At 46.5% G+C, this 25,559-nt stretch overlaps 2 protein-coding genes across 11 annotated transcripts; one reads left to right on the forward strand and one right to left on the reverse strand.

The window, feature by feature from the left end:
* Window positions 1-535: 535 nt before the first annotated feature.
* Window positions 536-19,349, forward strand: SMARCC2 (SWI/SNF related BAF chromatin remodeling complex subunit C2). Of its 9 annotated transcripts, XM_074270036.1 has the most exons (30): window positions 574-731; window positions 3,226-3,345; window positions 3,684-3,769; window positions 4,247-4,370; window positions 4,465-4,557; window positions 5,195-5,264; window positions 6,691-6,760; window positions 7,044-7,119; window positions 7,592-7,723; window positions 7,824-7,939; window positions 8,155-8,279; window positions 8,940-8,999; window positions 9,195-9,232; window positions 9,493-9,623; window positions 10,076-10,147; window positions 11,238-11,351; window positions 11,566-11,719; window positions 12,330-12,422; window positions 12,619-12,738; window positions 12,873-12,935; window positions 13,197-13,455; window positions 13,681-13,842; window positions 14,033-14,097; window positions 14,325-14,460; window positions 14,547-14,713; window positions 15,222-15,356; window positions 16,748-17,129; window positions 17,745-17,828; window positions 18,096-18,179; window positions 18,850-19,349. In XM_074270036.1, the coding sequence occupies exons 1-30, from the start codon at window positions 621-623 to the stop codon at window positions 18,924-18,926; spliced, it is 3,519 nt and encodes a 1,172-aa protein (XP_074126137.1). In that variant the 5' UTR covers window positions 574-620; the 3' UTR covers window positions 18,927-19,349. The 9 variants fall into 9 exon arrangements, with proteins under 9 accessions (XP_074126134.1, XP_074126140.1, XP_074126135.1 ...); XM_074270033.1 differs by having other exon boundaries at window positions 536-731; window positions 4,289-4,370; window positions 17,745-18,179; XM_074270039.1 differs by lacking the exon at window positions 18,096-18,179 and having other exon boundaries at window positions 536-731; window positions 4,289-4,370.
* A 1,625-nt stretch (window positions 19,350-20,974) lies between these two features.
* Window positions 20,975-24,753, reverse strand: MYL6 (myosin light chain 6). Of its 2 annotated transcripts, XM_074270043.1 has the most exons (7): window positions 24,657-24,747; window positions 24,266-24,293; window positions 23,226-23,369; window positions 22,627-22,800; window positions 22,438-22,515; window positions 21,991-22,036; window positions 20,975-21,179 (listed from the first exon to the last, which is right to left on the reverse strand). In XM_074270043.1, the coding sequence occupies exons 1-6, from the start codon at window positions 24,657-24,659 to the stop codon at window positions 22,008-22,010; spliced, it is 456 nt and encodes a 151-aa protein (XP_074126144.1). In that variant the 5' UTR covers window positions 24,660-24,747; the 3' UTR covers window positions 20,975-21,179; window positions 21,991-22,007. The 2 variants fall into 2 exon arrangements, with proteins under 2 accessions (XP_074126144.1, XP_074126143.1); XM_074270042.1 differs by lacking the exon at window positions 21,991-22,036 and having other exon boundaries at window positions 24,657-24,753.
* Window positions 24,754-25,559: the final 806 nt, after the last annotated feature.

The following is a 25,559-nucleotide window of genomic DNA, read 5'->3' on the forward strand; positions in this document are numbered from 1 at the left end:
CCATTCCCCCACTCTTTACTGACCCTCTCCGTCGCTCTTTCGGTTCTTCGCCAATTCCCCCCCCACTGATTTCCCCCATCATTTCTCCCCAGCCCACCACTGCCCCCCCCCGTCACTACTCCTGTCATTCCCTCCTCCAATCTCCTCTGTTATTCCACCCGCCCTCCACTGCACCCCTAACTTCCTCCCTTTAATCCTCCTCCATCACCCCCCTCCTCACTGACCACCTCCAGTCACTCTCCCTCGGGCCTCACTGACCGCTCCCCCCACACTCTCCCCTCCTCATTGACCTCCCGTTACTCCCCCCTTCTCACCAACCCCCCTCACATCGTTTCTCTCCTCTCTCCTCACTAAATCCCCCAGTCACTCTCCCCCCTCCTCACTGACCTCCCCTCCCCGTCACTCCCCTCTCCTTTCACTAACCCCCCCTCCTCCCCCGTCACCCTCCCGCTTTCCCTCCCGCGGGCCCGCACCGCTGCGGCCGGGCCCGGCAGGGGGCGCTGCGCTGGGCCCAGGCGGCTGCGGGCGGCTGGCGGAGGAGGAGGCGAGGCGAGGGAACGGGGCGGGCGGTGGCGGCGACGGTGGCGGCGGCGGCAGCTGGGGGGGGGAGCCAGGAGAAGATGGCGGTGCGGAAGAAGGATGGCGGCCCCAACGTGAAGTACTACGAGGCCGCAGACACCGTGACCCAGTTTGATAACGTGCGGCTGTGGCTTGGCAAGAACTACAAGAAGGTACGGGCCTGAGCACAACGCGCCGGGCCAGGCCGAGCCAGGCCGGGGCCCCGGGCGCGACAAAGGGCGACGCTCGGAGCCCCCTCCCCCCCCCCGCCGCCGCCCCTCTCCGTGGGGGTCCCCGCTGCCCCACATGCTGCGGGCCAATCTCGAGCTGCCGGGCCGGGCCCTCGCAGCCTCTGCCCACTGTCCCCTCCCCCGCTGTCTCCCTCCTTCACTGACCCCTTCCCTCCTGTCCCCTCTCTAGAACCCCCCTCTTCAGTGCTCCACCGACCCCTGCCCTGCCCCATTGCCTTTCACTGCCCCTCCCCCTCCATGACCTTTCCCCCTCCTTCCAAACCTCACGTTCTCCCCCCCCCCATGTTTTCTTCTATTTGTTTGATTCCCTCCCCTTCCCCCGCCCCCTATCCGATGTCCCTAGTTCCTTTAGTTTCCCCCCCATCCACTGAGATCACACATGTAAAGCGCTTTGCAACCATAGAGCGCTATGAAAATATGATTACTCTCCTTTTCATTTTAAAATTCTCAGAAAAGGCAGGAGCCAGCCGGGGAGAGGGAGGAGAACGAAGCCGAGGGGATCATTCTCGTGCCAGCCTTGGTGCCCGGGAGCCTGGGGGAGAGGCCTCCCCGAGGCTTTGTGTGTAGTATGGGGAGGAGGCAGTGATGCAAAGCCCCGGAGCGGACGCCCTCGGGGAAGGCCTCCCTCCTGCCCACTGGCCTGGGGAAAATCTCCGTGCGGTTACCTGCCTTTCTTGCCTCCATATAAGGGGATCTCTGCTAGTGCCCAGGAGAGTGTAGTTTCTTAAAACAGTTTTCCGGCATTTACAATGAAATCTCCACCCTTAGCCCCATCTTGACTTGAAGTCCCAGAGCTGAGACCAGGCTTAATTCTTTTACCCGACACTGGAGGTAGTGAATGAGTGAACAAAAGGTCCGTGGAATGTTATTTCCCCTTTCCACCGGTCCTTTCCTGCTTATGTCCTTTGTCTGAAAGGCTGATAAAAGGACACCGTCCACCTATATTGTGTTCTTTCCCTATAATCAGATTCTCAGGAAAGAATCTGCTGCTTTTCTCCTCTCTCTGCCCCATTCTTTCTTCTAAGGAGGAAGGCTAAGGGTTTTTTTGGTTTGTTTTTGTTTTTTAATTTTTTCCATCTTGATTTTCTGGCTTTCAAATTCTCCCTGTCCAATCTGGTATTCCTGTTGGAGGTTGTGAGTGGTGGTACTGTGGAGAGAGAATTCTAGTCTGTGAAACCGCTTTCTTCAGGTTCCTGGATACATTTGAATACAAGCTAACCTTGTTCTCCGGGGTCTCTCCAGGTGTCAGAATCCTGACAGTCAGCTGTTCTGACTGTTGCTTCTCTGTGCCCAGCATGGGGCTCTGATTTCCAGGCAGTTACTACCTTTGACCTTTAGGAGGAAGAATAAGCTGGGGGCTTAAGTCAGTGGATTCTGGGAGGAATTGACTGCCTGAGCTCTGGTGTGGCTTTTATACTCTTGGGCTTTTTGTCCTTTACCTTTCCTTCCTGTGACCTCTCCTTCCCCTGGAGCTATTTTCCCTGCCTCCACTGAGGAGGATGCAGTCCTGTGTTTGGGGTAGAAGAAACTTGAGGTCAAAAGGTAAAAGAATTCCTAGAGGATCGGTTTGACATGAGTTTAAAGGCGAGAATTCTTGGAGAGAAGTACTTTATGGAGATGTTTGAAAAAGTCCAGGATTGTGTAGAAGGGCCTACAGATATTAGGGCATCTACCTTCTTACTAGATCTGGTATCTAAGCTAGTTTATTCAGAGATAATAGCCAGTTTTGTCTGCCAGTTTCTCTATTAAGTGGGATATAAGTAAGGTCTTGAGAATTTAAACAAACCCCCCCCAAAAAATCCCCTCCAGAAATATCTTGGGACAGTTCTATTTGACCTGCCTTTTAAATTCCTTTTAAATTTAAATAATTGCTTAAAATTAAGCAATTTTGCTTAAAATTTTCGTCTCTCCCTCTCTCCTTCTCCAAAAGTTCCAAAAAGTTAGTGGATAGCCTTATCCTGTCCAGTGAGTCCTGAAAAGCTCTCCTTAGCTCTCCTTTTCTCTCCCCCCCTCCTCTCCCCATGGGCTGGATTCCATAAAGCCCAAGGCTGTTATGTCCCAGAGTACTGTTGTAGCACCAAGATAAGAGGGTCCTGGCAGGTGTCTTTACAGGGTGAAGCTGGAGAAAGAAGGGAATGTTTCCCCCTTGGGCACTAAGTATAAAACAATATCAGTTATTTGCTGGCAGCAGAATTTTTACCTCCCTGAGCTCTTTCAGGTGCTCTTAGAACTAAGGGAAGGTAGGTGCCTCCTTTTTTTCACACATACTTTCTAACTATTATCTGAGTAGAAAGACTTCTAAAATGTCTCCATTTGAGACATTTTATCACCCCTTTAGGGACTTCTTTCTCAAACTTAGGAATTGTGGGAGATATAATGGGAGCCCTTGGTATTCTGTTCTTGCCTCTCTCCCTAGTACATCCAAGCTGAACCACCCACCAACAAGTCCTTGTCTAGCCTAGTGGTACAGTTGCTACAATTCCAGGAGGAGGTATTTGGCAAACACGTGAGCAACGCGCCACTTACCAAACTTCCGGTGAGTCTACAGGGCCAAGGCAGGTGGGTATCCCAACAGCTTGGGGAAGGACTTTACATGTGTATCTTACCTTCCTGAACCAACCTTAGAGTGGTCCAATCAGCCACATTTGAGCATTATCTATCTCAATGAGATCTTGATTTATCCCTAGGCTACTCTACTCCATCTAGGAATTTGTCCAAAGTATAAAATAATGGAAGAAAAAACCCTCAGCTTAGGGGCAGATATTATTGCTGTACTTTGCTTTCTCAAGTGAAATGATAAGAGAGAAGGGAGGAGGTGGCTTTTACCACTCCCTCTTCAGCTGTTCCTTCCATATACTACTTCTGGTTTTGCAGATCAAATGTTTCCTAGATTTCAAAGCAGGAGGTTCCCTATGTCATATTCTTGCCGCTGCTTACAAGTTCAAGAGCGACCAGGGATGGTGAGAGACCTTCAGACTCTTTTTAGATTCAGTTTGGTGGGAATGGGTCCCCTCTTGATCACCGTTTTAAAAGGGCATGGCTAGGAATGGTAATGGCCATTTCATTGTGGCATTGTCAGTAGGTTTGGCCTACTGGGAGAGCAGGGATTATTTTGAGCTCTCATTTTCTTTCTTTTGTAGAATAAATATATTATATATTTTTATTTTGTGTTCTAAGAGGAATCCATATCCAGGTTGGGAGTAGGGAAAAGGGCTAAGGGTTTTCCTCAACGGCTAGGTGAAAAGACAAAAGGGGTGGGCTAGCCAAAAGATTTAGCTAGAGGGTGGGTTAAATGGAAATCTCCATAGGGAGAGCCTGAGCCTTTTACATCAGCTAGCCTTGGGAGAAGCAATAGGGGCCTGCCAACTAGAGGCTCTTTTTGTGCCTTGTTTTAATTCCCCAAGTTATGAAGTTGTATGTCCCCCCCCCCATCCCAGGCCTGAGCCATGGCACTCACTGGGCTCTTGCCTTCCCACAAGGCGGCGTTACGATTTCCAGAATCCATCCCGCATGGACCGCAATGTGGAAATGTTCATGACTATTGAGAAGTCCCTTGTTCAGGTAACATCTAACATCCCATTTGGCTCCTTCTTTACTCTGCAGTGAGAATTCAGAATACTCTAACCACTTAACTTCCTTCTTGTCCTTCCTACAGAATAACTGCTTGGCTCGACCCAATATTTTCCTACACCCAGAGATTGACCTTAAGCTGCTAGGGAAATTGAAGGACATTATCAAAAGGCATCAGGTAAATAGATGGATCTGAGAGACTCCTGTGAAATTCCATGACTTTCTCAGTTTGAATGGTTCACATTTTCTGCTCTAAGCTTAGTCTTTAGTTCCCTTCTCACTATTTAAAGAAATAGAAAGAAGAGGAAACTTTAGGATATTGAGCCTCTTCCAAACTCTGTTCTGCCCAACCCCAAGCAATAATTGGGGTCTATGTCACCAGTTTAGGGATTAATTTTGTACCTTTATTATATGAAGATTGTATATTAAATAACTAGCTGACAGAACATTGAAGATGTATTTGCAATTAAGTAAATCAACTTTGGATTTTTCTTATTTATAGCTTGTCTTCTTGGTAAGTCAGAAATCTTTAAATCCTATATAGGTTTTTTTTCCTCACTACCTAATAAATAGCTGTGAAAACAGAACTGTCATTGAACTTATATATTCCTAGGGAGTTTAGACTAATTATAATATCATCCAAAGAAAATTACTTGTAGAAAGGCAAATCCACTGTTAAAGTTTCCACTCAGAGTTAAAACTGGGACTCTCATTTATTTTGGACACAGCCTTATTTCTGTCTATTAGCAGAGATCATTGAGAGTACACCATATTTACTTTTTCCTATCTGATGTATTGATTTATTCTGATCTAAGGGAACAGTCACTGAAGATAAGAATAATGCCTCCCATATAGTATGCCCTGTTCCTGGGAACCTGGAGGAAGGTAAGCTTCAACCTGATCTATAATCAGGGTCTGCTTGCTGCTTGTAGACTGAGGAAGAGAGCCTCATCAACCAAACCATTCTGTTCCTCTCCTTCACTCAGGGAAAATTTTGACAGAGGAGAAAAAACTGGGAGGGACTTTTTAATCACTGAGTCCCCTCTTGCCCACTCTATTTTTTTTTGGTTTTTTTTTTTTATTCATTTTTCCAAATTATCCCCTCCCTCCCTCTATTCCCTCCCCCCAATGGCAGGTAATCCCATACATTTTACATGTGTTACAATATAACCTAGATACAATATATGTGTGTAAATACCATTTTCTTGTTGCACATTAATTATTAGCTTCCGAAGGTATAAGTAACCTGGGTAGATGGACAGTAGTGCTAACAATTTACATTCGCTTCCCAGTGTTCCTTCTCTGGGTATAGTTATTTCTGTCCATGATTGATCAACTGGAAGTGAGTTGGATCTTCTTTATGTTGAAGATTTCCACTTCCATCAGAATACATCCTCATACAGTATTGTTGTTGAAGTGTATAGTGATCTTCTGGTTCTGCTCATTTCACTCAGCAACAGTTGATTTAAGTCTCTCCAAGCCTCTCTGTATTCCTCCTGCTTGTCATTTCTTACAGTGCAATAATATTCCATAACCTTCATATACCACAATTTACCCAACCATTCTCCAATTGATGGACATCCATTCAACTTCCAGTTTCTAGCTACAACAAAAAGAGCTGCCACAAACATTTTGGCACATACAGGTCCCTTTCCACTCTTTAGTATTTCTTTGGGATATAATCCCAATAACAGCAATGCTGGGTCAAAGGGTATGCACAGTTTGACAACTTTTTGGGCATAGTTCCAAATTGCTCTCCAGAATGGCTGGATTCTTTCACAACTCCACCAACAATGTATCAGTGTCCCAGTTTTCCCACATCCCCTCCAACATTCATCATTATTTGTTCCTGTCATTTTAGCCAATCTGACAGGTGTGTAGTGGTATCTCAGAGTTGTCTTAATTTGCATTTCTCTGATCAGTAGTGATTTGGAACACTCTTTCATATGAGTGGACATTGTTTCAATTTCTTCCTCTGAGAATTGTCTGTTCATATCCCTTGACCATTTATCAATTGGAGAATGGTTTGGTTTCCTATAAATCAGGGTCAGTTCTCTATATATTTTGGAAATGAGACCTTTGTCAGAACCTTTCCTTTTAAAAATATTTTCCCAATTTGTTACTTCTCTTCTAATCTTGTTTGCATTAGTATTGTTTGTACAGAAACTTTTTAGTTTGATGTAATCAAAATCTTCTATTTTGTGATCAATAATGATCTCTAACCACTCTATTGTTATATCAGGAGTAGGTTCGACTTCATCTCTGGGTCTCTTTTCTCTCACTTACCATCTTTCTTGTTCTCTCCCCTCAGAGGAATGGGTACGGCCAGTCATGAAGAGAGACAAACAAGTTCTTTTGCACTGGGGTTACTATCCTGACAGGTGAGAATCTGATCCTGACTCCTATGGGATCTTGGGAACATCAATCAGACTCAGAAGTCCCAAAATGTTGAACAGAGTATCTAAGTAGATGTCCTTGGTGGGACTGGTAGCTGGATTGTATTAAAACATTCAGAATCAAGGATCCTGGTTGGAGGGATTTTCAGTTACCCAAAGAACCCTTTGTCTTGGGTTAGTTATTTGGGCTTAAAAGATAAACAGAAAAATGTCTGTACATGATTTCTTCTCTTGTTTTGCAATGTCATGCTTGGTTTTCCCATGACAGTTATGACACTTGGATTCCAGCAAGTGAAATTGAAGCTTCTGTGGAAGATGCACCCACACCTGAGAAACCAAGAAAGGTAACTAGTGTAATAGGTTTAATACATGTTTATTAAGCACTTACTGTGTTTGGTACATTAGGGATAAAAAAAAAGGGATAAAAACTATCCCTCTCGTTTACTTTATGATCCAATTAGGTATCTTGTGGCCTAGACACAAAGAACTATGACAGGGCAAAGGAGAGGTCCAGTTAAAGAATCCTATAAACTTTGAGGCATAGGGAGTGATACCTTTCAGCTGGGAGGACATCTGTGTTGGACCTTACAGGAAGAGAACGATTTCAACAATTGAAAATGGGGAAAGAATTCATTCTAGGTATAAAGGAAGACATTCCTCCTCTTTGCCCTGTTTGAAAGGTCCAGACTTACTCTTTGAGAGTTCTCTTGGCCTCCCCAGATTTTAACCATTTGAGATTCATAGTGTCTCAGGGCAAAGTTGGGAAATTGAAGAGGCCTGACATAGACCTTATTGAGCATGGTCTCTGCTTCTCAGGTTCATGCAAAATGGATTCTGGACACGGATACTTTCAACGAATGGATGAATGAAGAAGATTATGAAGTGAATGATGACAAAAACCCTGTGTCTCGCCGTAAAAAGATCTCAGCTAAGACACTGACAGATGAAGTAAGATGCTTTGCTTCTTTGTCCTCTTGAGTGTACCCATAGTGGGTGTGTATTTCTGTGATGCTATCTTCTAACATGGGTCTCAATTCCTCATATCCAGGTGAATAGCCCAGATTCAGACAGACGGGACAAGAAGGGCAGTAACTACAAGAAAAGAAAACGCTCTCCCTCCCCTTCTCCAACCCCTGAAGCCAAAAAGAAAAATGCAAAGAAGGGGTATGTGACTGACTTCACTTCTGTTATTGGTCCAAAGTAAAAGTTGATCAAACTTGGCTCTCCAAATGAAAAACTTGTGTTGTTGTTCATCGTCTTACACTGTGGGGAGTTTTCCTTGTACTTAACAATTGTTTTGAGGATTCCTTCCTGCTTTTCTTCCCCATGAATCCTTTTAGGGATTTTTACCAGTATTTCCCTCTCTGTATCATATGTAGCCCTTCAACACCTTATACTAAGTCAAAGCGTGGGCATCGGGAAGAAGAACAAGAGGATTTGACCAAGGATATGGATGAGCCCTCACCTGTCCCCAATGTGGAAGAAGTAACACTGCCCAAGACAGGTAGATACTCACCTTGTATTCCTAGCTTCCATTTTCTTTCCCTAGCTTGTTATCTTACCTAGACCTCTCTGCCTGAACGTCCCTTAGATATAGTTGGTGGCTGATGTCCATTTGAAATCTCTCCATTCAGCACTTCTTTGCATGGAATGCTGTACTCTGTGGAGTAATCAGACTCAGTCACTGCCATTTAAGGGTATGTAGTCCTTAGGACAGCCAAATGGACTGAGAAGAATATCACAGAGAAGAGAAGAAAGTTGTTGAAACAAGTGCACAAATAAGATATGAAGGGATTTGAGGAGCTATTGATGAAAGGGAAGGGCAGCTAGAGTGGATAAACTGTTAGGCCTGAAATCAGAAAGATGTGCATTTATGTGGGATCTCAGACTCTTAACTAGCTGTTAACCCTGGGCAAATCACTTAAGCTGTTTGTCTCATTTTTCTCCTCTGTAAAATGAGGTTAATAACAGCACCTTCTTTTCAAAGTTATTATGAGGATCAAATGAGATAATATTTGTAAAATGCTTAGCATAGAACTTGACACAAAGTAGGCATTGTATAAGTATTAGTGATGATGATGATAGAGTGATGAAAAGGAAGAAAGGGAGAGGGCTTGATGGAAGCTGGAGCTAAATAGTAAATTATAGTTCTATCTCAATATAGTCAATACCAAGAAGGACTCTGAATCGGCACCAGTCAAAGGAGGCACCATGACTGATCTTGGTAAGGAGGGAGATGCTCAACGTAGTAGGAACCATCTGAGGTGGGCAAGAGGGGTGGTTTCCTTTGCCAGAGGGAGAAAGAAAAGCCTTTGATGGGCCTGGCTAACCGCTCTGCTCCAGGTGAGTTTGCTCAGTGAGAGAATCCCTCTTACTTTGAAATTCATCTTCACTCCATGCTCAACTCTTTTTATTCCAGATGAACAGGAAGATGAAAGCATGGAGACCACAGGCAAGGTGGGAATAACAATAATAATAATAACAACTATTACTCTGGGATTACAAAGATTCCTACTGCCCAGAATTGTCCAGGCTTTCCCATCTAGGGCCCATTGTAGCTATTCTTAAGTCCTCTGATTCTTTTAGGATCTAGAGTCCTCAGCCACCTGTCCTCATTCTCTGTCCCAAATGTTCATCTCCTAAGAGTGTGGGAGAAATGGGAATTAGTAAAGGGAAGAAAGGGAATGCTACATAGTCAGCAGTCTCCATGCTTCTAGGATGAGGATGAGAATAGCACTGGCAACAAGGGTGAACAGGCAAAGAATCCTGATCTTCATGAAGACAATGTGACTGAACAGACTCACCACATCATCATCCCTAGCTATGCGGCCTGGTTCGACTATAATAGGTACTATTATCTCAACTTCGAGTCTGCTAATATCTTTTGGAGCTCTGCTCTGAGACAGTTAGACGAGAACATTCCCCTTTTCTGAAAGATTACGCAGCCTCCTTTGGAGTCTTTTGGCAAACAAGTTCTCCATAAATCTCAGCCTCCATCTTTCCTACTTCAAATTCTGACTGTTTTTTCTTCTGCCCAATGTATCGAAAAGAGCCTTGAATTTGGAGTCAGAGGATCTGTTTTTTTCTTCTTGGTCTGGTCCACACCTGACTACCTGTTGTGACCTTGGGCAAGTCACTTAATGTACTTAGAGCTCCAGTTCCTTGTTTTCAGAATAGGAGATGAACTTTATGATTAGTGAGCACCCCTCTTGCTCTAAATCCCATGTCTGATCCCAAGTTTTGCTCTCAACAGTTCTCTTTTTTCATCAGTTCCTAAAGCCACCTTGCTTTCTTTTATAGCGTCCATGCAATTGAGAGGAGGGCTCTGCCAGAATTCTTCAATGGCAAGAATAAATCCAAGACTCCAGAGATGTAAGGAAACTGCAGCCTCTGTTCTTCCCCTCCCTTCTGTATCAGTGCTTCCAGGGCCAAGGGTTGGGGGCAGTGAGTGGGGGTTGTCAGTGTTTTTATCCTGAGAGTGTTGTTTAAGATTGGTCTGGGAAATTTGAGTGATTCATTATTGGCCTTTCTGACAGTCTTTCCCAGCACTTGTAAGTCTTGAGATTCCTTTAATATTGGACAAATCTCTTTATACTGTAACTAACAATAACAAGAACACAAAGACCTCCAAGACAGAAAATGACATGAATTTGATTTTACAGAGTAAATATCTGATAGCTGAGCTTTCTCCCAAACTTTACTCCCAAAGAAACTTTTCTTTTAATACTTTCCTGCATCTCTTCTTTTCCTTGATGACCTTCTCCCTTGTATCACTCTTATTCATGTACATGTCTCCCCTCCTCCTACACCAATTCTTCGATTAAGTCATAAATTCCTTAAGAAAGCCAGTGTTGCTTTTCATCTTTTTATCCCTGGCACCTAAAACAGTGTGTAACTTTGTAACAACTCCTTAACATATCTTGAATTAAATTTTCTCAGAGTAAGTTTTGATAAAGAAAATAGAGACCAGGAGGATACTGGGTCCTTGAAGAAGGAAGTGAAAAAATGATTATCTAGGGTGACAAGGGGAATGTACAAAAGAAAAGACTCCTATTGGCTGAGACTTGGTATACTTGAGATGTGTTCAAAAAAATTGATTAGGACGTTTTTTGACAGTTTCCAGTGAATATCCTCTGCCCAAATAATTACAATCCTTGAAAACAATTAAGCAAAACCACTTACACAACAAGAGGATTGGATTCAGTATTCTCTGTGGTCCCTTCTAGCTCTGCATCTGAGCCTGTGATCTAATAGAATGATCTCCACTGTTATCATATACTGCTTTCTACATTTGTAGAAATGATTGTTGTCCACAGAAAGGAAGGGTGTGTCCTTTAACATTAATAGCTTGGTACTAGTCTGATATTTTACCTGACTTTAGTTTAACTTGTCTCCCTTGCTCAGGAACAATTGTCTTCCCTTTCTTGCCCTTCATCCCCACTTCCTTCTTCTATTTTCCCAGCTACCTGGCCTATCGAAACTTCATGATTGACACCTACCGACTGAACCCTCAAGAGTACCTCACCTCCACTGCCTGCCGCCGGAACCTGGCAGGTGATGTCTGTGCCATCATGAGGTAGGACTTGTGATTGGTGAAAGAAGGTAGTGAGGATGTTGGTTTCCCTTGCCAGACCTGAGTCCAGGTTGCCCTCAAGTGTCTCTGGGCAGAAGTAGAAACCCCAGGTAGATGAACTGTGGGGAAAGAAGGGGAAGAAACAGAAAGAAAGCACTCCCTCCACTTTTGTGAGTATCCTGGAATGATTTCTTTCTCTGCCTCCTGGCCCTCACAGAGTCCATGCCTTCCTGGAACAGTGGGGTCTAATCAACTACCAGGTGGATGCAGAGAGCAGACCAACTCCCATGGGGCCCCCACCTACTTCTCACTTCCATGTCCTAGCTGACACACCCTCAGGGCTAGTACCACTGCAGCCCAAGACACCCCAGGTAGGTCTGGGGTTGGACTCCTGGGGCCTTCCAGTTCTGGTTTTTGAGAAAGGGATAGATTAGAGGTCCAGGGATATTTGCAAAGTTTTATCTTCTTTTAGAATAAAAGGAACGTGGCAAGTCAGGCCTCCATGTATTTAATATCATCCTTGTACTATATGAACATACAGAGGAAGGAAAAGTTCCTCAAAATGTCTAATATGGGGATCAGGATACATGTATGGAAAGGTAGAAAATAAAAGAGTTCACAGAAAGCTTTTAGAATGTGTTTGTTGTTAGGCATTTTACTTGTTTTAGAATAGCTCTTTGAGGATAGTAGGGCAAGTAGATACATCATTCCCATTTTACCTGTAAAAAAAGACTTAGAGAAGCCCAGGTATATAAAGCCAGAACTGGGAACACAATAGGTCTCTTGACTTATAAGTTAGTTTTCTAGAGCATATCTCTCGAAAAACCTATACAAATGAATATTGTGCCTAATATTTCATGTAAATTCTGTGATGGAATGAAGAGCCAGCTTTGCTCAGGGTAGGAAAAAGTGCTTTACTTTCTATGTGCTCTCCACCATTTACTCTGCCTAGTCCCCATGGCACCACACTTTGTCCACCAGGGCCGCCAAGTTGATGCTGACAACAAGGCTGGGCGAAAAGGCAAAGAGCTAGATGACCTGGTACCGGAGACGGCTAAGGGGAAGCCAGAGCTGGTAGGTGCAGTATAGCCCCCTCAACTTCCTGCTTACCCCTTATGAAGTAGGAAAGAGGGACCATCCTTATGAAAACATGAGATACTATAATAGTGGGAAAGGAAAGCAAATCATTCTCTTCACATGGAACTTGGGCAGGAAACTCTTTTCCCATTCTTATTCTGCCCTGTCTTTGATGGATCTTCCCTCATAACAGCAGACCTCAGCTTCCCAGCAGATGCTGAACTTTCCTGACAAAGGCAAAGAGAAACCCACAGACATGCAGAATTTTGGACTGCGGACAGATATGTACACCAAAAAGAATGTACCCTCCAAGGTTTGAAACTTGGGGAGGGAGGCAGGCATAAAGGGGGACCAGCAGGTTGATGGCATGGCACTTAGTGGTAGCAGCCTATCTCCTTGTACATATCCTGTCTTCTTTCCTTTTACTCTTTACTACATCCCCTATAGAGCAAAGCTGCAGCCAGTGCAACTCGTGAGTGGACGGAGCAAGAGACACTGCTTCTTCTTGAGGTAAATGGGGCATTGAGGGCATCATGCCCTATCCTGAACTTTGGCTCTTACTTTGGCTTTCTGCTCTCCCAGACTTTCCCTCTCTCTAAGCACTTGAGAATTCTAGCAATTAGAGTTCAAACCAACAAATCAGTCTTTGAATGTTGAAATTTAAAATGGAGAATTAGCTCTTCATTGCTCTTTCTTGATGCTGCCTGTGAAAGAGGGGTGCTACTAAGATGGAAGGAAGCTCAATTAAGTCATGACTTTCACCATTCCCAGGCACTAGAGATGTACAAAGACGACTGGAACAAGGTGTCAGAGCATGTAGGGAGTCGTACACAGGATGAATGCATACTACACTTCCTCCGTTTGCCCATAGAAGATCCATACCTGGAGGATTCAGAGGCCTCCCTTGGGCCCCTTGCCTACCAACCCATCCCCTTCAGCCAGTCTGGTAACCCCGTCATGAGCACTGTTGCCTTCCTGGCCTCAGTGGTTGATCCTCGAGTGGCTTCTGCTGCCGCCAAGTCGGCTTTAGGTAACGTAGCTGGTGTGTTCTCTGCCTATTCTCACATCCAGTGACACCAAAGGTTTTCTGACTTACCTCCCTCTCTCACTCAGGGGGCAACCCAGAACTCCAAACAGATGAGTTTTACATAGAATTTTTAAGAGTAATAGGTATATCCCCTGTGGGGGGGGAAGACACTTGGGGCTGTCAAGGTTAATGATGTGCTCTATCACTCATTTTTTTTCGGCATTGCAGAAGAGTTCTCCAAGATGAAAGAAGAGGTTCCCACAGCCCTGGTGGAGGCCCATGTTCGCAAGGTTGAAGAAGCAGCCAAGATGACAGGCAAGGCAGACCCATCCTTTGGTTTGGAGAGTAGCGGCATTGCAGGAACCACATCTGATGAACCGGATCGGATTGGTAAGGACATCTCCTTTCAGCATCCTTGTGGGTAATGTGGTTTCTTATCTCTTAACCCAGCATTGTAAGGAATAATCCCTGTCATCCTTGGTTAGTCCTCATTCTGCAGTTCTGACTGTATAGTGGGCAAATTGGAAATTAGTTGTAGTCACTAACTGCCACATTTCTTATTTTCCCTTCTTGCTTTTAGAAGAAAGTGGGACTGATGAGACTCGGGCAGAAGGCCAGGTTGCAGAGGAGAAAAAAGAGCCTAAGGTAAGCACTGGCTTCTTTTTAGGATGGTGATCAGGCTATAACGGGAGATAGAAAGGAAGTGGAAACTGGCCTGAAGGATTGTGAAATATGTCTCATATTCCCAAATTATCATCTCAGAAGGCAGCAGAACAAACTCAAGTGCCCAAATTGGGGTATGACAATACTCAAACAAGATTCAGATCTATATTGATAGGTGGTGTTTCTGTCTTTTTCCTTTGGGGCTTTAGGAACCTCGGGAAGGAGGTGCTACCACCGAGGAAGAAGTAAAAGATAAACCAAGTGAAGCACCCAAAAAGGAAGAAGAGAAGGGGAAGGAAGGTGACCTTGAAAAAGAATCGGAGAAGAGTGATGGGGACCCCATGGGTGAGGCTTTGGGATGTGTGGGTTGAGAGTCTGGAAAGGGAAGATGGGGACCAAAAAGCTGACAATCTTTGTTTTTCCATTTGAAGCTGATCAGGAGAAGGAGAAGGAGCCAAAAGAAGGTCAAGAGGAGGTGCTAAAGGATGTAGTTGAGGCTGAGGGTGAGAGGAAAACCAAGGTGGAGCGGGACATTGGAGAAGGCAACCTCTCCACTGCAGCCGCTGCTGCCTTGGCAGCGGCTGCTGTAAAAGCCAAGGTGAGACAACAGGCTGAGGGGCCCAGTGCCTTCAATTCACAGGAATTTAGATTTGCAGTGCAGCCAGCCTAAATGTCCATGGGTCATTCTTTGCTTTAGTTTCTCTGGGAGGTGAACTGGTGTTCTCTGCTATGTCTTCACTACTCACAAGAAGTTGTTTATATTCTTTCATCTCCTTTTTTGCTACCATTTCCTCATTATCTTTTATAGAGATGGGACCATCATTTGTAGACCCACTCTTATATTCAGGGCACCTTAATTATTTCTGCACCCTAAATAATCTAATCTCTTAACTTTTCTTTATTGCTTCTGTTTTTTCATTGAGTTTTTCTTTGTTCTTTTCTTTAATGTCTACTCCAATTTCTTCATATCTTTTCTTAAATTGTCAAACTCCATATTAGACCAGAAGTGTGACTATTAAGTGACCTCTTGGAAGTTGCAGACTTTTTTGTCATTGTAATTCTCCCCAATGAATGTCTCACAGTAGCCTCTTCTGTCCTTTCCCCAGCACTTGGCTGCAGTTGAGGAGAGAAAGATCAAGTCGTTGGTGGCCCTGCTAGTAGAAACCCAGATGAAAAAGCTGGAAATTAAACTTCGGCACTTTGAAGAGCTGGAGACTATCATGGACCGGGAGCGAGAAGCCGTGAGTAGCCTCCCCCAGGGACTCAGCAAGAGCTCTGGAAGCACTCCCCTTGTGGAGCCAGTGTCTCAGTTTAGGACAGTTAGTGAAGCTGCAAAGCAGAGAGAAAACGGTGTCTGGCAGGGCTCCTGAGAAATGGAAAGTAGCCAAGGACAGAGCAGGGGAAAGTTGACCCCAGGCAGCTAAGTGAGGCAATGGGTGTGAAAGTGCAGGTGAGTGAAGAAAGGGCCAGGGGAGTTAATATTGAGAACATGAGCTAGGAAAGGGGCTGATGGGACTAATATGATGGCAAAGTACTGAAATGCAAATTAATAGATTAAGCAGAGGATCCCAAGACTTCAGTTCATAGAGTTCAGTTGAAATCAAAATTGGGGACTTTAAAGCAAAGTTCAGATGCCACCTTAATGAAACCCTTTCTTATCCTACTAGGGCCTTTCTTGCTAAGCTAGATTATGTATCTCTTTTCTCCATATTTTTATGTTTTGCCCTTCCTGAGATGAGAAGCAGTTTCATTTTTTGACTTTGTAGCCCCACCACCAAGCATAGTAGCTAACACAAAGCAGTTACTTAATAAATGTTTGTGAATTGGTCGATTGAAGCTTTCTGGGGTCAGGAAATTTTTAATTAGATTTTGAAGAAAGGGTCAAACAGCTGAGCATGATGATGCATGGTATAATCCTAGTTACTGGAGAGGCTGAGCCGGTAGATTTCTGGGTGACTAGCAGCAGGGGGCTGGGCCAACTAGGTGTCTACACTAAGTCTGAAGCCCATATGGTTAGCTGCTCAAAATCAAAGGCCCATCATACCACATAAGGAGAAAAGAACTAACCCAGAGGAGGAATAGAGTAAATCACAACTCCTGTGCAGACCAGTAGGGAGATTATTAGGCCTATGAGCAGTCCCTTGTACTCCAATCTTGGGAGAGACCCAGTCTTTGGGAGGAGGAGAGAAAGACAATGAATTGGAAAGACCTAAATCCTAGTAGTAATAGAGAAAAGACGCCAGAGGAAAAGAATGAGTAAGTAATGTGCAAAAGATGATAAGTAAATTAGCTAAACTAGACTAAAAAAAATGTGAGGAGGAAACCTAGCAAAATGAAGTTCAATTTATTCAGTTTTTTTCTGTCATTTTATAAATATTAACATCCATGTGCAAAGCCCTGTGCTAGGTTCTGAGGAAATATGAAATTTAGATGAGACTAATCCTACTTTCATGGAGCTTCTGGAGCATAGGCTATGCTATAATATGCCATAAACACAGTTGATGGGAATGCTCTGGAAATCAAGCATAGGGTTTTGGATTTTATATGCTGAATGACTACACTAAGGAGGATGGCAGGTTGTTGCTTCTATTATCTTTTGAGCTGGACTGATGATACCCAATAATCTTGACAGCTGGAGTACCAGAGGCAGCAGCTTCTGGCTGACAGACAAGCCTTCCATATGGAACAGCTGAAGTACGCAGAGATGAGGGCACGGCAACAGCATTTCCAGCAAATGCACCAACAGCAACAGCAGCCTCCCCCAAACTTACCCCCCGGCTCCCAGCCAGTACCACCCACAGGAGCTTCTGTGCCACCCCCTGCCCATAGCTTAGCTGTGGCTCCACCCTCTGTGGCCTCTACCCCCGCTGGTACTGGGGCTCCTCCTGGCAGCTTGGCTCCCACTGAACAGATGGGACAGACAGGATCAGCCTCAGGGTCACAACAGCTACAGCCAACCGGAGCTCCCCAGCCTGGTACAGTCCCACCTGGAGCACCCCCCACTGGACCCCACGGTGAGTTAATGGTCAGGAAGTGTCCAGGAACTTCTTGACTTCCTATTGGTGGGATTGTGGTTCATTTGAGGCCACTGTCCTTTGGGCATAGCATACTGGTGATAGAGAGTCCTGAATAGGGACTGACTATGCATGGCCCTCTCTTTGGGGGCTGGGGAATGAAGGGGATGAGCTCAGGCATGGGGAGAGGTGTTGAATCGTATTTCCTTTCTAAGCCAGTAGAGGTCACTCCCTGGCAAGTATTATCTGTCCTCAGCCCTTGGCAGCACCCAGCCCTCCTCTTTGTAAACCTAATAATAAGACATTTATATAACGTTTTATAATTTCTATTTATCTTATGACAATAACTTTGAGATAGATGTGTGAATATTATTAAAATATAAGTAAATAAAAACAAATTGAGGTTCTGGGGAGTTTCAGTTATAAGAACTGGGATCCATATTTAGCTATTCAATAGTCTTTTCACTATAGTACTATGGAGGGAAGCCATGTGGAAATATCTGTCCCTTTCCCTCAGAGGGAAAGATTCAATACAAGAGAGAATGGGGTATCTTGGCCAAACAAAATGGAAGGAAAATACAGCTTCTAACTCCTAATGTCGTCCTTTTTTTCTAGGCCCCTCACCGTTCCCCAGCCAACAAACTCCTCCCTCAATGATACCAGGGGCAGTGCCAGGCAGTGGGCACCCAAGTGTGGCCGGTAATGCTCCTTTGGGTTTGCCTTTCAGCATGCCACCTCCTCCTATTCCTCCTCCTCCGTCATCCATCATCCCATTTAGTAGCCTAGCTGATTCCATCAATATTAACCTCCCTCCTCCTCCTAACCTGCATGGGCATCACCATCATCTCCCGTTTGCCCCGGGAACCCTCCCCCCACCTAACCTGCCTGTGTCCATGGCGAGCCCTCTACATCCTAACCTGCCGGCGACCACCACCACCATGCCATCCTCCTTGCCTCTCGGGCCAGGGCTGGGATCCGCTGCCGCCCAGAGCCCTGCTATTGTGGCAGCTGTTCAGGGCAACTTCATGCCCAGTGCCAGCCTGCTGCCAGGTGAGAAGGGACCAGGAGGGGACAGGGGGGAGGAAAGGGTAGTGTAGGGGAATGTGTGGTGGGATTAAGGACAAATAGGAAGCTCAGTGGCTGACAAGAGCTTCCCATTCCTTGCCGCATATTGACTTTGGAAATATCAAAACACAGAAGGGGATCCTCTAATATTCCTCCACCACTCTCCAAACTGGTAGTCATGGGGTGCACCGCCCAGCCTGCCTGGGATGCAGCTGTTACAGCTGGAATGACGTTAGGTTCTGTTATTGGTGGGTCAGACAGGGCCATGTTACAGAAACACCTAAGCTGTGAACTCGGAAAATTTGCATGACTGGAATCTTATTTGCATGTTGATTTCATGTCCAAATGGTCCCATATCTCCAGCACTTGATCCTGTCATGAAAGATTTAGCCACCTCAAGCTCAGCATCTTAGTAGATACTCTCAGGGTTGACCTAGATCACTTAGTAAGTTTCCCAGGAGGAGCAAGGGAAGTTATTTGGGGTACAACAACATCTTCTTATTAGGTCTTGGGATATCCATGGAGAGCAAAGTGGTAGCAAGTATCCCACTCATCCATTGTGAGCTTCATACCTTGGCTATGTATTTGTCTGTAGTGGCCTAAATCTTGAGTCTCATCTTTCAGTTCAGCTGATTGATCTACTTCTTTTCCACAGACCCTGGCACCCCAATCCCACCAGATCCCACAGCCCCCAGCCCAGGTACAGTCACCCCAGTGCCACCTTCGCAGTGAGGAGCCGGCAGGACGTCTCTTCTCTACTCATTGCTGGTTTGGTGACTAGCCTCCTGGAACAGCCTGCCCATCCCAAAGGACAGAACATGCTGCCTCCCCCAAATCCCTTTACAAGTTGGACCTGGACAGCCCTCACTACGTAAGGAAAGTCATCTTTCCCATTCCCCACCATGTCTAATTGTGCCTCAAAGGCACAAAGTTTATATATGATTGTATCAAGACTTTTATTTAAAAGAGATTACTAACATCTGGGGAAGGGGATAGAATACTGTACCAGAGAGAGGGGCTAGTAGGGAGGTATTGGGTGTGGGTATTTATACCAGGTTCTGATTAACCACTTCTTAGGGGTACATCCCTTCTTACTGCAACTTTGTGGAATTTTTTAAAAAAGATAATAAATTCAAAAACACTTTTAAAGGGAAAGACGGAATGGGAGAGGAAACCCACACATTAGAGCTTTCCCCACTTCCCTTCCAAAAAAAAAAAAAAAAAAAAGGTTGAGGTGGTTCTGATCAACAGGAACAGGGTAGAGTACCAGAGTGAACTCTAGAGGGGAGACAGTAGCCTCTGGGCTCCCTGCCCTTTTCCCCAGTCTCAGTACCACCCACTCTTTGTGAGTGTCAATTCAGTCCTCTCCCCAGATCATTGAGAATAAACTCTGCTGCTGCTTCCTCAGATAATGTCACTGTTTTAGGCCTTCCCCACCTTTCCCCTCCTGTCCCAAGCTAGGCAAATTCCTCTAAATGTCAAGTTGTGTGTGTGTGTGTGTGTGTGTGTGTGTGTGTTTTATAATTGGCTGCTTAGAGTGTCTGTGTGTGTGTGTGTTTATATGTGGGGAGGGGATACAGGGGAAAGGGGGGGGAAGGATACTTTAGGAGTTTAAAGTCCTTTAGTAAATGGTAGGGAGAAAGGGGACTGGAGTCTGTATCCCAGTTCCCTAAATTTTATGAATTACTTTCCCAGAGGGAATGAAAGGTAGAGTTGACAGAAGATGGAATGTTTTTAAAACCTAACATTTAAAAAAAGCACTTAAGCACCTCCCTTTTATGATCTCAACCCTTTTTCCCAATCAAGACCATCAGAAACATTCATTTCTGATCATCTCTGGAACCTGGGGGTTCAGGGAGGGAAGTAGGGGTGTGTGCAATGTAGAGCTGTTATTGCTGACAGCTCTCCCCACTCTTTGAATTCTCCTCCTTGATTCACCTTGGATGTAAAGACAAACCTAATTCTTCCGATCTGTCCTCCTCCTGGAGTCAGCATCCCTGTTCCCCAATTCCTCCCACCCAGGCCCTTTGTTCCATGTGCCCTTTTATAATGTACCCACACTTACTTTTTCCCTTCTGTGGCTCAGCACCTTCTGTTAAGTCTTCTGTACATTTTTTTTTCTTTTTTCTTTTTTTTTTTTTTTTTTTTATAAATTAATTTGCTTTTTACTTCCATCTTGTGGGTTCCTGCTGTGTTGTATTCCTTGACTACTAATTGGCAAAGGTGGAATGGGCTGGATACAGAATTCACTTTTCCTTCAAAGTTTTGAAAAAGTTTTCTACTTTTCAGGATCAGGATTTGGGGAGGAGAAACTCGAGTTTCCTGAACAGATAATAAAGGTGGGGGTCTTCCCTACCCAGAGCAGAATATTTTTGGCCAGACAAAGCTGCAGATCGGTTTAGTTTGAAGGCCAGTGTAGTCCCTCTCAAATGATCAAGTTTAGTTTCTGGGAACCTATCAGGAGATATGGAAATTCTTCAGTTTTCAGTTTGTTGTTACCCAAGGATGGTTGACATAATTGGCCCAGGGGCTCGGTGATAACTGTTGGGAACAGGAGTGAGCATTGAAGCCTTATTGTTTTTAGGTGGGAGATATAGTTTTGTTTCCTTTCTATACCTGTTTGAAGGCAGCTGGCTGGGCCCAACTCTTTTGTTTCCCTAAACCCTTGGCCCATCTACTATAGCTTTTGTTTTGCCCCTTATATCTCTATTGCCCTAAAAGAGAAAACATCATCACTACTTTGTCTTCTTCAGGACCACCCCAAAAGAACCACCACCAGGTCAGGAGCAAATAGCAAGTTTATTTGGTGAAAGCAGAGAGCAAATAGGCCAAAGAGGACATATGGTGGGGGATGGAAGTAAGGATTTTGGTAACCCTGAAAAACCTTGCTTCAGGGGCAAGAGGATTTTCATACTTAGAAAGTTAGGGGGTTCTTTGTGGAAAGGGAGGGTTGTTTTCAGCCATTCAGCACCATCCGGACCAGCTCTGTAGAGAAAGAAATAGGGATGACCAGGGAGCAAGCAACAGGGGAGGGCCTAGCTGAGGGTGGTAGGACATTTAGACCCCCTAAGGTGGCCGGAGTAGAAATCTCCCCCAGAGTCCAGCCCTGGGGGGTGATTTTACAGGATAAAAGAGCCACTGGTGGGGTCTTACTAGGCCCCATTCCCCCAGCTTCCCTCCCAATACTTCTTAGTTCCCATCCCACCCTGAGCAGCAAGGACACAGCAGAGGTAGAGAAGGCGCCCCACCCCGCCCCCCAACTACCACCTATAGGCACTGTCAACCCATGGCAGGTGAAGGGGAGGACACAGTGGGTTTATTTTGGAGGAGGGGGGAGATTACCTCCAAGCTGCCCAGCCAAAGGGGAAAAAAGGAAGGTGAGGAAGATTCAACTGTAGCAGGAGCTGGCCAGGCAACCCTCCCCCATCGCCAAAACCCTCACCCAGGAATATGGACAAGGGTAAGATAGCACCCTAAAGCAAGACTGTTCCAGGCCTGGTGAGTTGCCAGACACCTGGGTAAGAAAAGCTAGACATCACAGAGCCCAGGACAAAATTTGAGGGCCATCTAGAGATGGGTAATACCCAGACAGTCTTCCTTTATGCAGGGGGACTACCCTCCCCTTCCCAATCAGACAGGTTCATGCAGAAACATGCCAAGAGAAAGTCAGAAGTGAGAGGCAAAGGCAGGGGACAAATAGCCAGAGAGAAGGGGGGAAAGCAGGGAAGGAGCAAGGAAGGAAACACGGGAAGGTCAACTTGGGAGAAAAGGGAAGAGAGGCTGGGAGGAGCCGTACCCGCCCCATGGGGCCCTTCACCCCGACAGGATATGCCTCACAAACGCTGCAGGAAGGAAGAGACATTAATGGTGAAGACAAGACACGGACATGGGGTGGTGGGGTGTCACACAGGGATGTGAGGGCAGACATTCTACTCCTTATTTACCTTCCGCCCCTCACGCTTGCCTCTCCTGCTGTCCCCCCGGCCCCTGACCTCCCACACCTGAGCTGGGCTGTCCCCTTGCCTGCTTCCAAAGTGCTTTTTGAGCCATCAGCCCACTTGGAAACACTCCTAGCCATAGTGGGATACTAAAGTTTACTGTGGGAGGAGATTCTCCTACCATCCTGAAGGCAGCAGGGACCTCAGCACTGAGGAAGCCCTTGGTGTCAATAGCTAGGACCCTACTTCAACTTGCCATACTGTTAAAGCCTTCCCACAGAAAATGCTCCCCACACCCCTCTCACCTTCATAGTTGATACAACCGTTGCTGTCTTCATGCCCTGCCACCAACACTTCCACTTCTTCTTCTGTCATCTTCTCACCTGTAGAGAAGGGACCAGACCTCAGACAATCAGCTGACTGGGGGAAAGTAGGGAAGGACCCCCAAAGACTAAGGGGAGCCTAGGGGTCTAGCCAGAGGAGGCCTTACTCACCCAGGGTGATGAGGACATGCCGGATCTCAGCCCCCATGACTGTGCCGTTCCCTTCCTTGTCAAACACCCGAAGCCCCTCTACATAGTCCTCATATGTGCCCTGGTCCTTATTCTTTGCTACAGTTTGCAGCATTGGCAGAAAATGTTCAAAGTCCAGCACCTTCACATTCATCTCTGCACCAAACAAAAAGGGGGGAGGAGTTAAAAGTTAGTGGCATCAAGTCAGAATAACTATTTTCCATATTCCCTGGGCTGAGGAGCTCTGAAAATGCCAGATTCCCCTGTGTGAAGGGTTGTTTGTTTTTTTTTTTCCTATCAGACATTTTCCAATATAGCCCTATAACAATTCAGAACCCTCTTCTGTAACAGCTGCCATAACAAAAAAAAAAAAATGGTTAAGAAACAATCTGCTGTCTCCCATCTCAAGGAAGGAAGTCATTCTGCTCCCTTCCCCTCCAACAAGTGCTAGTTTAGGTATTCACACACACACACACACACACACACAGGGTTCTCCACACAGAGGCTGTTTACACCTTGAGTTGCATTCTTAAGAGAATTCCTAACTGCACCCCCAGGTCATTCTTGGGGCCCGCTCTCACCATCACTCTTGGGATTCCCTAAGACCTTGAGCACCTCAGCGTTGGTAGGATTCTGGCCCAGGGCTCGCATCACATCCCCACACTGGCTGTATAAGATCTTTCCATCCCCTGTTCGGTCAAACAGCTGGAAAGCCTCCTTGAATTCTACAGGTGGGGCAAGAGAGAGCACAATGTCAAAAGTGGAGCTGGCTCTATCCCAAGTCCTGTCCCAGAGCTGTGGACACAATTCACTTTGGCAGGGAGAAACTGAACTCTTGGGTAACTCTACCGTACTGAATCTGGTTTCACTTATGATCAGGTTTCCCAAAGGGCCAGGTAATTCCACATAAGTTTCCTGATCACTTGCCTGGGTTGGGGGTACTCCATCTCCCTAATACCTCTCTAATTTCTCTCTTCCACTCACTCCGCCCCGCCTTAACTCCTGGGGGAGGAATGCGCCACGCCCAGTCTGGGTTCCAGTCCTTATAAGGAAGTAGGTGCAGCCCAGGGCTCAGGACATCCCAAAAGGGCCCGGTTTTTCTCCCATTTCCTAAGTAGGCAGTGCTTCCTGTACAAGGCAGAGAGCAGCAGCCAGGCTTTGAGCCCCTGCTTCTTCCCACTCCCAGGAGCCAGACCGATGCCCCACACTTCGAGTCACAGTTCTCCGAGTCCCCAGTTGTAAGCCAGCAAATAGGGGAGAGCGGACACACAGGGTTGTGTCACAAATAGGGAAGAGAGGACGGAAGTCGGTTAATAGGGAGAGAGGGCAAGAACAGGCAGCCTAATACTCCCCAAACCTTCACAGCACAACGAAGTTATTCTGTAAGTCTACACACACCAACCCCCGAAAACAAACTCACCCAATGTCTGGGACTCATCGCTAGAGAAGAGGAGGAGAGTGAAAGGAAAGAGTAAGAGGAAAAAAATGGAGGAAACGGGAAGAGAAAGGAAACAGGCACCCCTGGGTGGGTGTGCTGGAATGGATGCTGGAGGGAGGTCCCAGCAGACGGGGGCTTAGGGCATGCCCCCGCCCCCTTCGGGCAGGGTCGGAGGCCACTCACCTGCCGTCTGATCTTCCGTGAAGTCACACTGTGGCCCAACAAAGAGGAGAGGGGAGGAGAAGTCAGCATCCAGGCCTCCACACCCTCGTCTCCCTCCCACAATTTCCAACTCCTCTGGGCCTTGTTTCCTCAGCTGCCAAACGACGGCATGGGACCGAATGGTCCCCAAGGCATCGTCCAACTCCATACTGGGTCCCTCCTCCTAGCCCTCCCAGTCCTGGGCCCCCAAATCTAACAAACACAGCACCCTAAGGTTAGATTACGCTGACCCTCCGGGGAGCCTTCCCACTCTCCCCGGCCCCCCGCAGCCACCCCCTGAGACTCCCTATCTGTCCACCCCCATGCCCCTAGCCGGGTCTCCTAGCCTTCCTGTCCTTCTCCAGGGCCCCACCATCTTGGCCGTGCAGCCCGGTGCTCCTGCCGCCGCCGCTGCTGCTGCGCTATGTAATGGCTCCGTCTCTCCCTAGCTCCAATCTGCCCGTAGCGCGTCCCATGACGTCACCCTCTGCAGCTTTAGCCAATCGGAGGCCCAGCCTGAGGTTTATGCAGATGAGCTTGCAGGGTTGTTCATTAGGCGGGTTCGAGCGGAGCATTTCGGGACTTGTCGGGGCCGGGAGGGAGGAGGAGAAAGTGGAATGGGAGCTACTCCTATTCTGGGAGTGTCACCAGAAACCCCGCAGCTATGTATGGTCTTTCACCTCCTGCCGGGCCGGGGTGCCCGCCCGCGCTGGAGGAGCCAACGGAAAATGCCCCGAACTTGGACTCGGCCTCCGGGATCAGACTCCGAATCCCCGGGCTCTGCCCAGGCTGGGCGGGAGCCTGGATTCAAACCCGGGGCCTCTGACTCACTCCGGATCTCCGATGCCCCGCCCCCACGCCCCAGGCCACCTCTGAACCCCTTCTGAGTCACCTGCGGCTGTAAAGCCGAGTCACCCGCCTCTCCGGGCCTGTTTGCTCCCGGTCCGTAAAAGGGAGAAGCTGGGCTGGCTGACCTCTAGCTCTTGGCCTAACCAGCTCGGTCACTTATGGAAGTTAGACCCTGGCAGAGCTGCCCGGTTTCTGTCTGTTACCCCCGGGCGCAGCGAGGTCCGAGAATGCGCAGAGCGCCCTAGAGTGAAGGCTGGAAGGGATCGAAGTCATCCAGGCTTCCTCTCCGCACCCATTTTACAGACGGAACTGGGGTTTACAAACTAAACTAAATCAAGATGAAATGGCGTCCCTAAAGTCACACAGCAGACGGCACCTGAAGCTAGGCGCTCTGACTCTTCAATAAAGCTCTTTTCTCCAAACCTCG

This window comes from Sminthopsis crassicaudata, chromosome 5 (assembly GCF_048593235.1).
Source record: "Sminthopsis crassicaudata isolate SCR6 chromosome 5, ASM4859323v1, whole genome shotgun sequence".
NCBI lineage: Eukaryota > Metazoa > Chordata > Mammalia > Dasyuromorphia > Dasyuridae > Sminthopsis > Sminthopsis crassicaudata.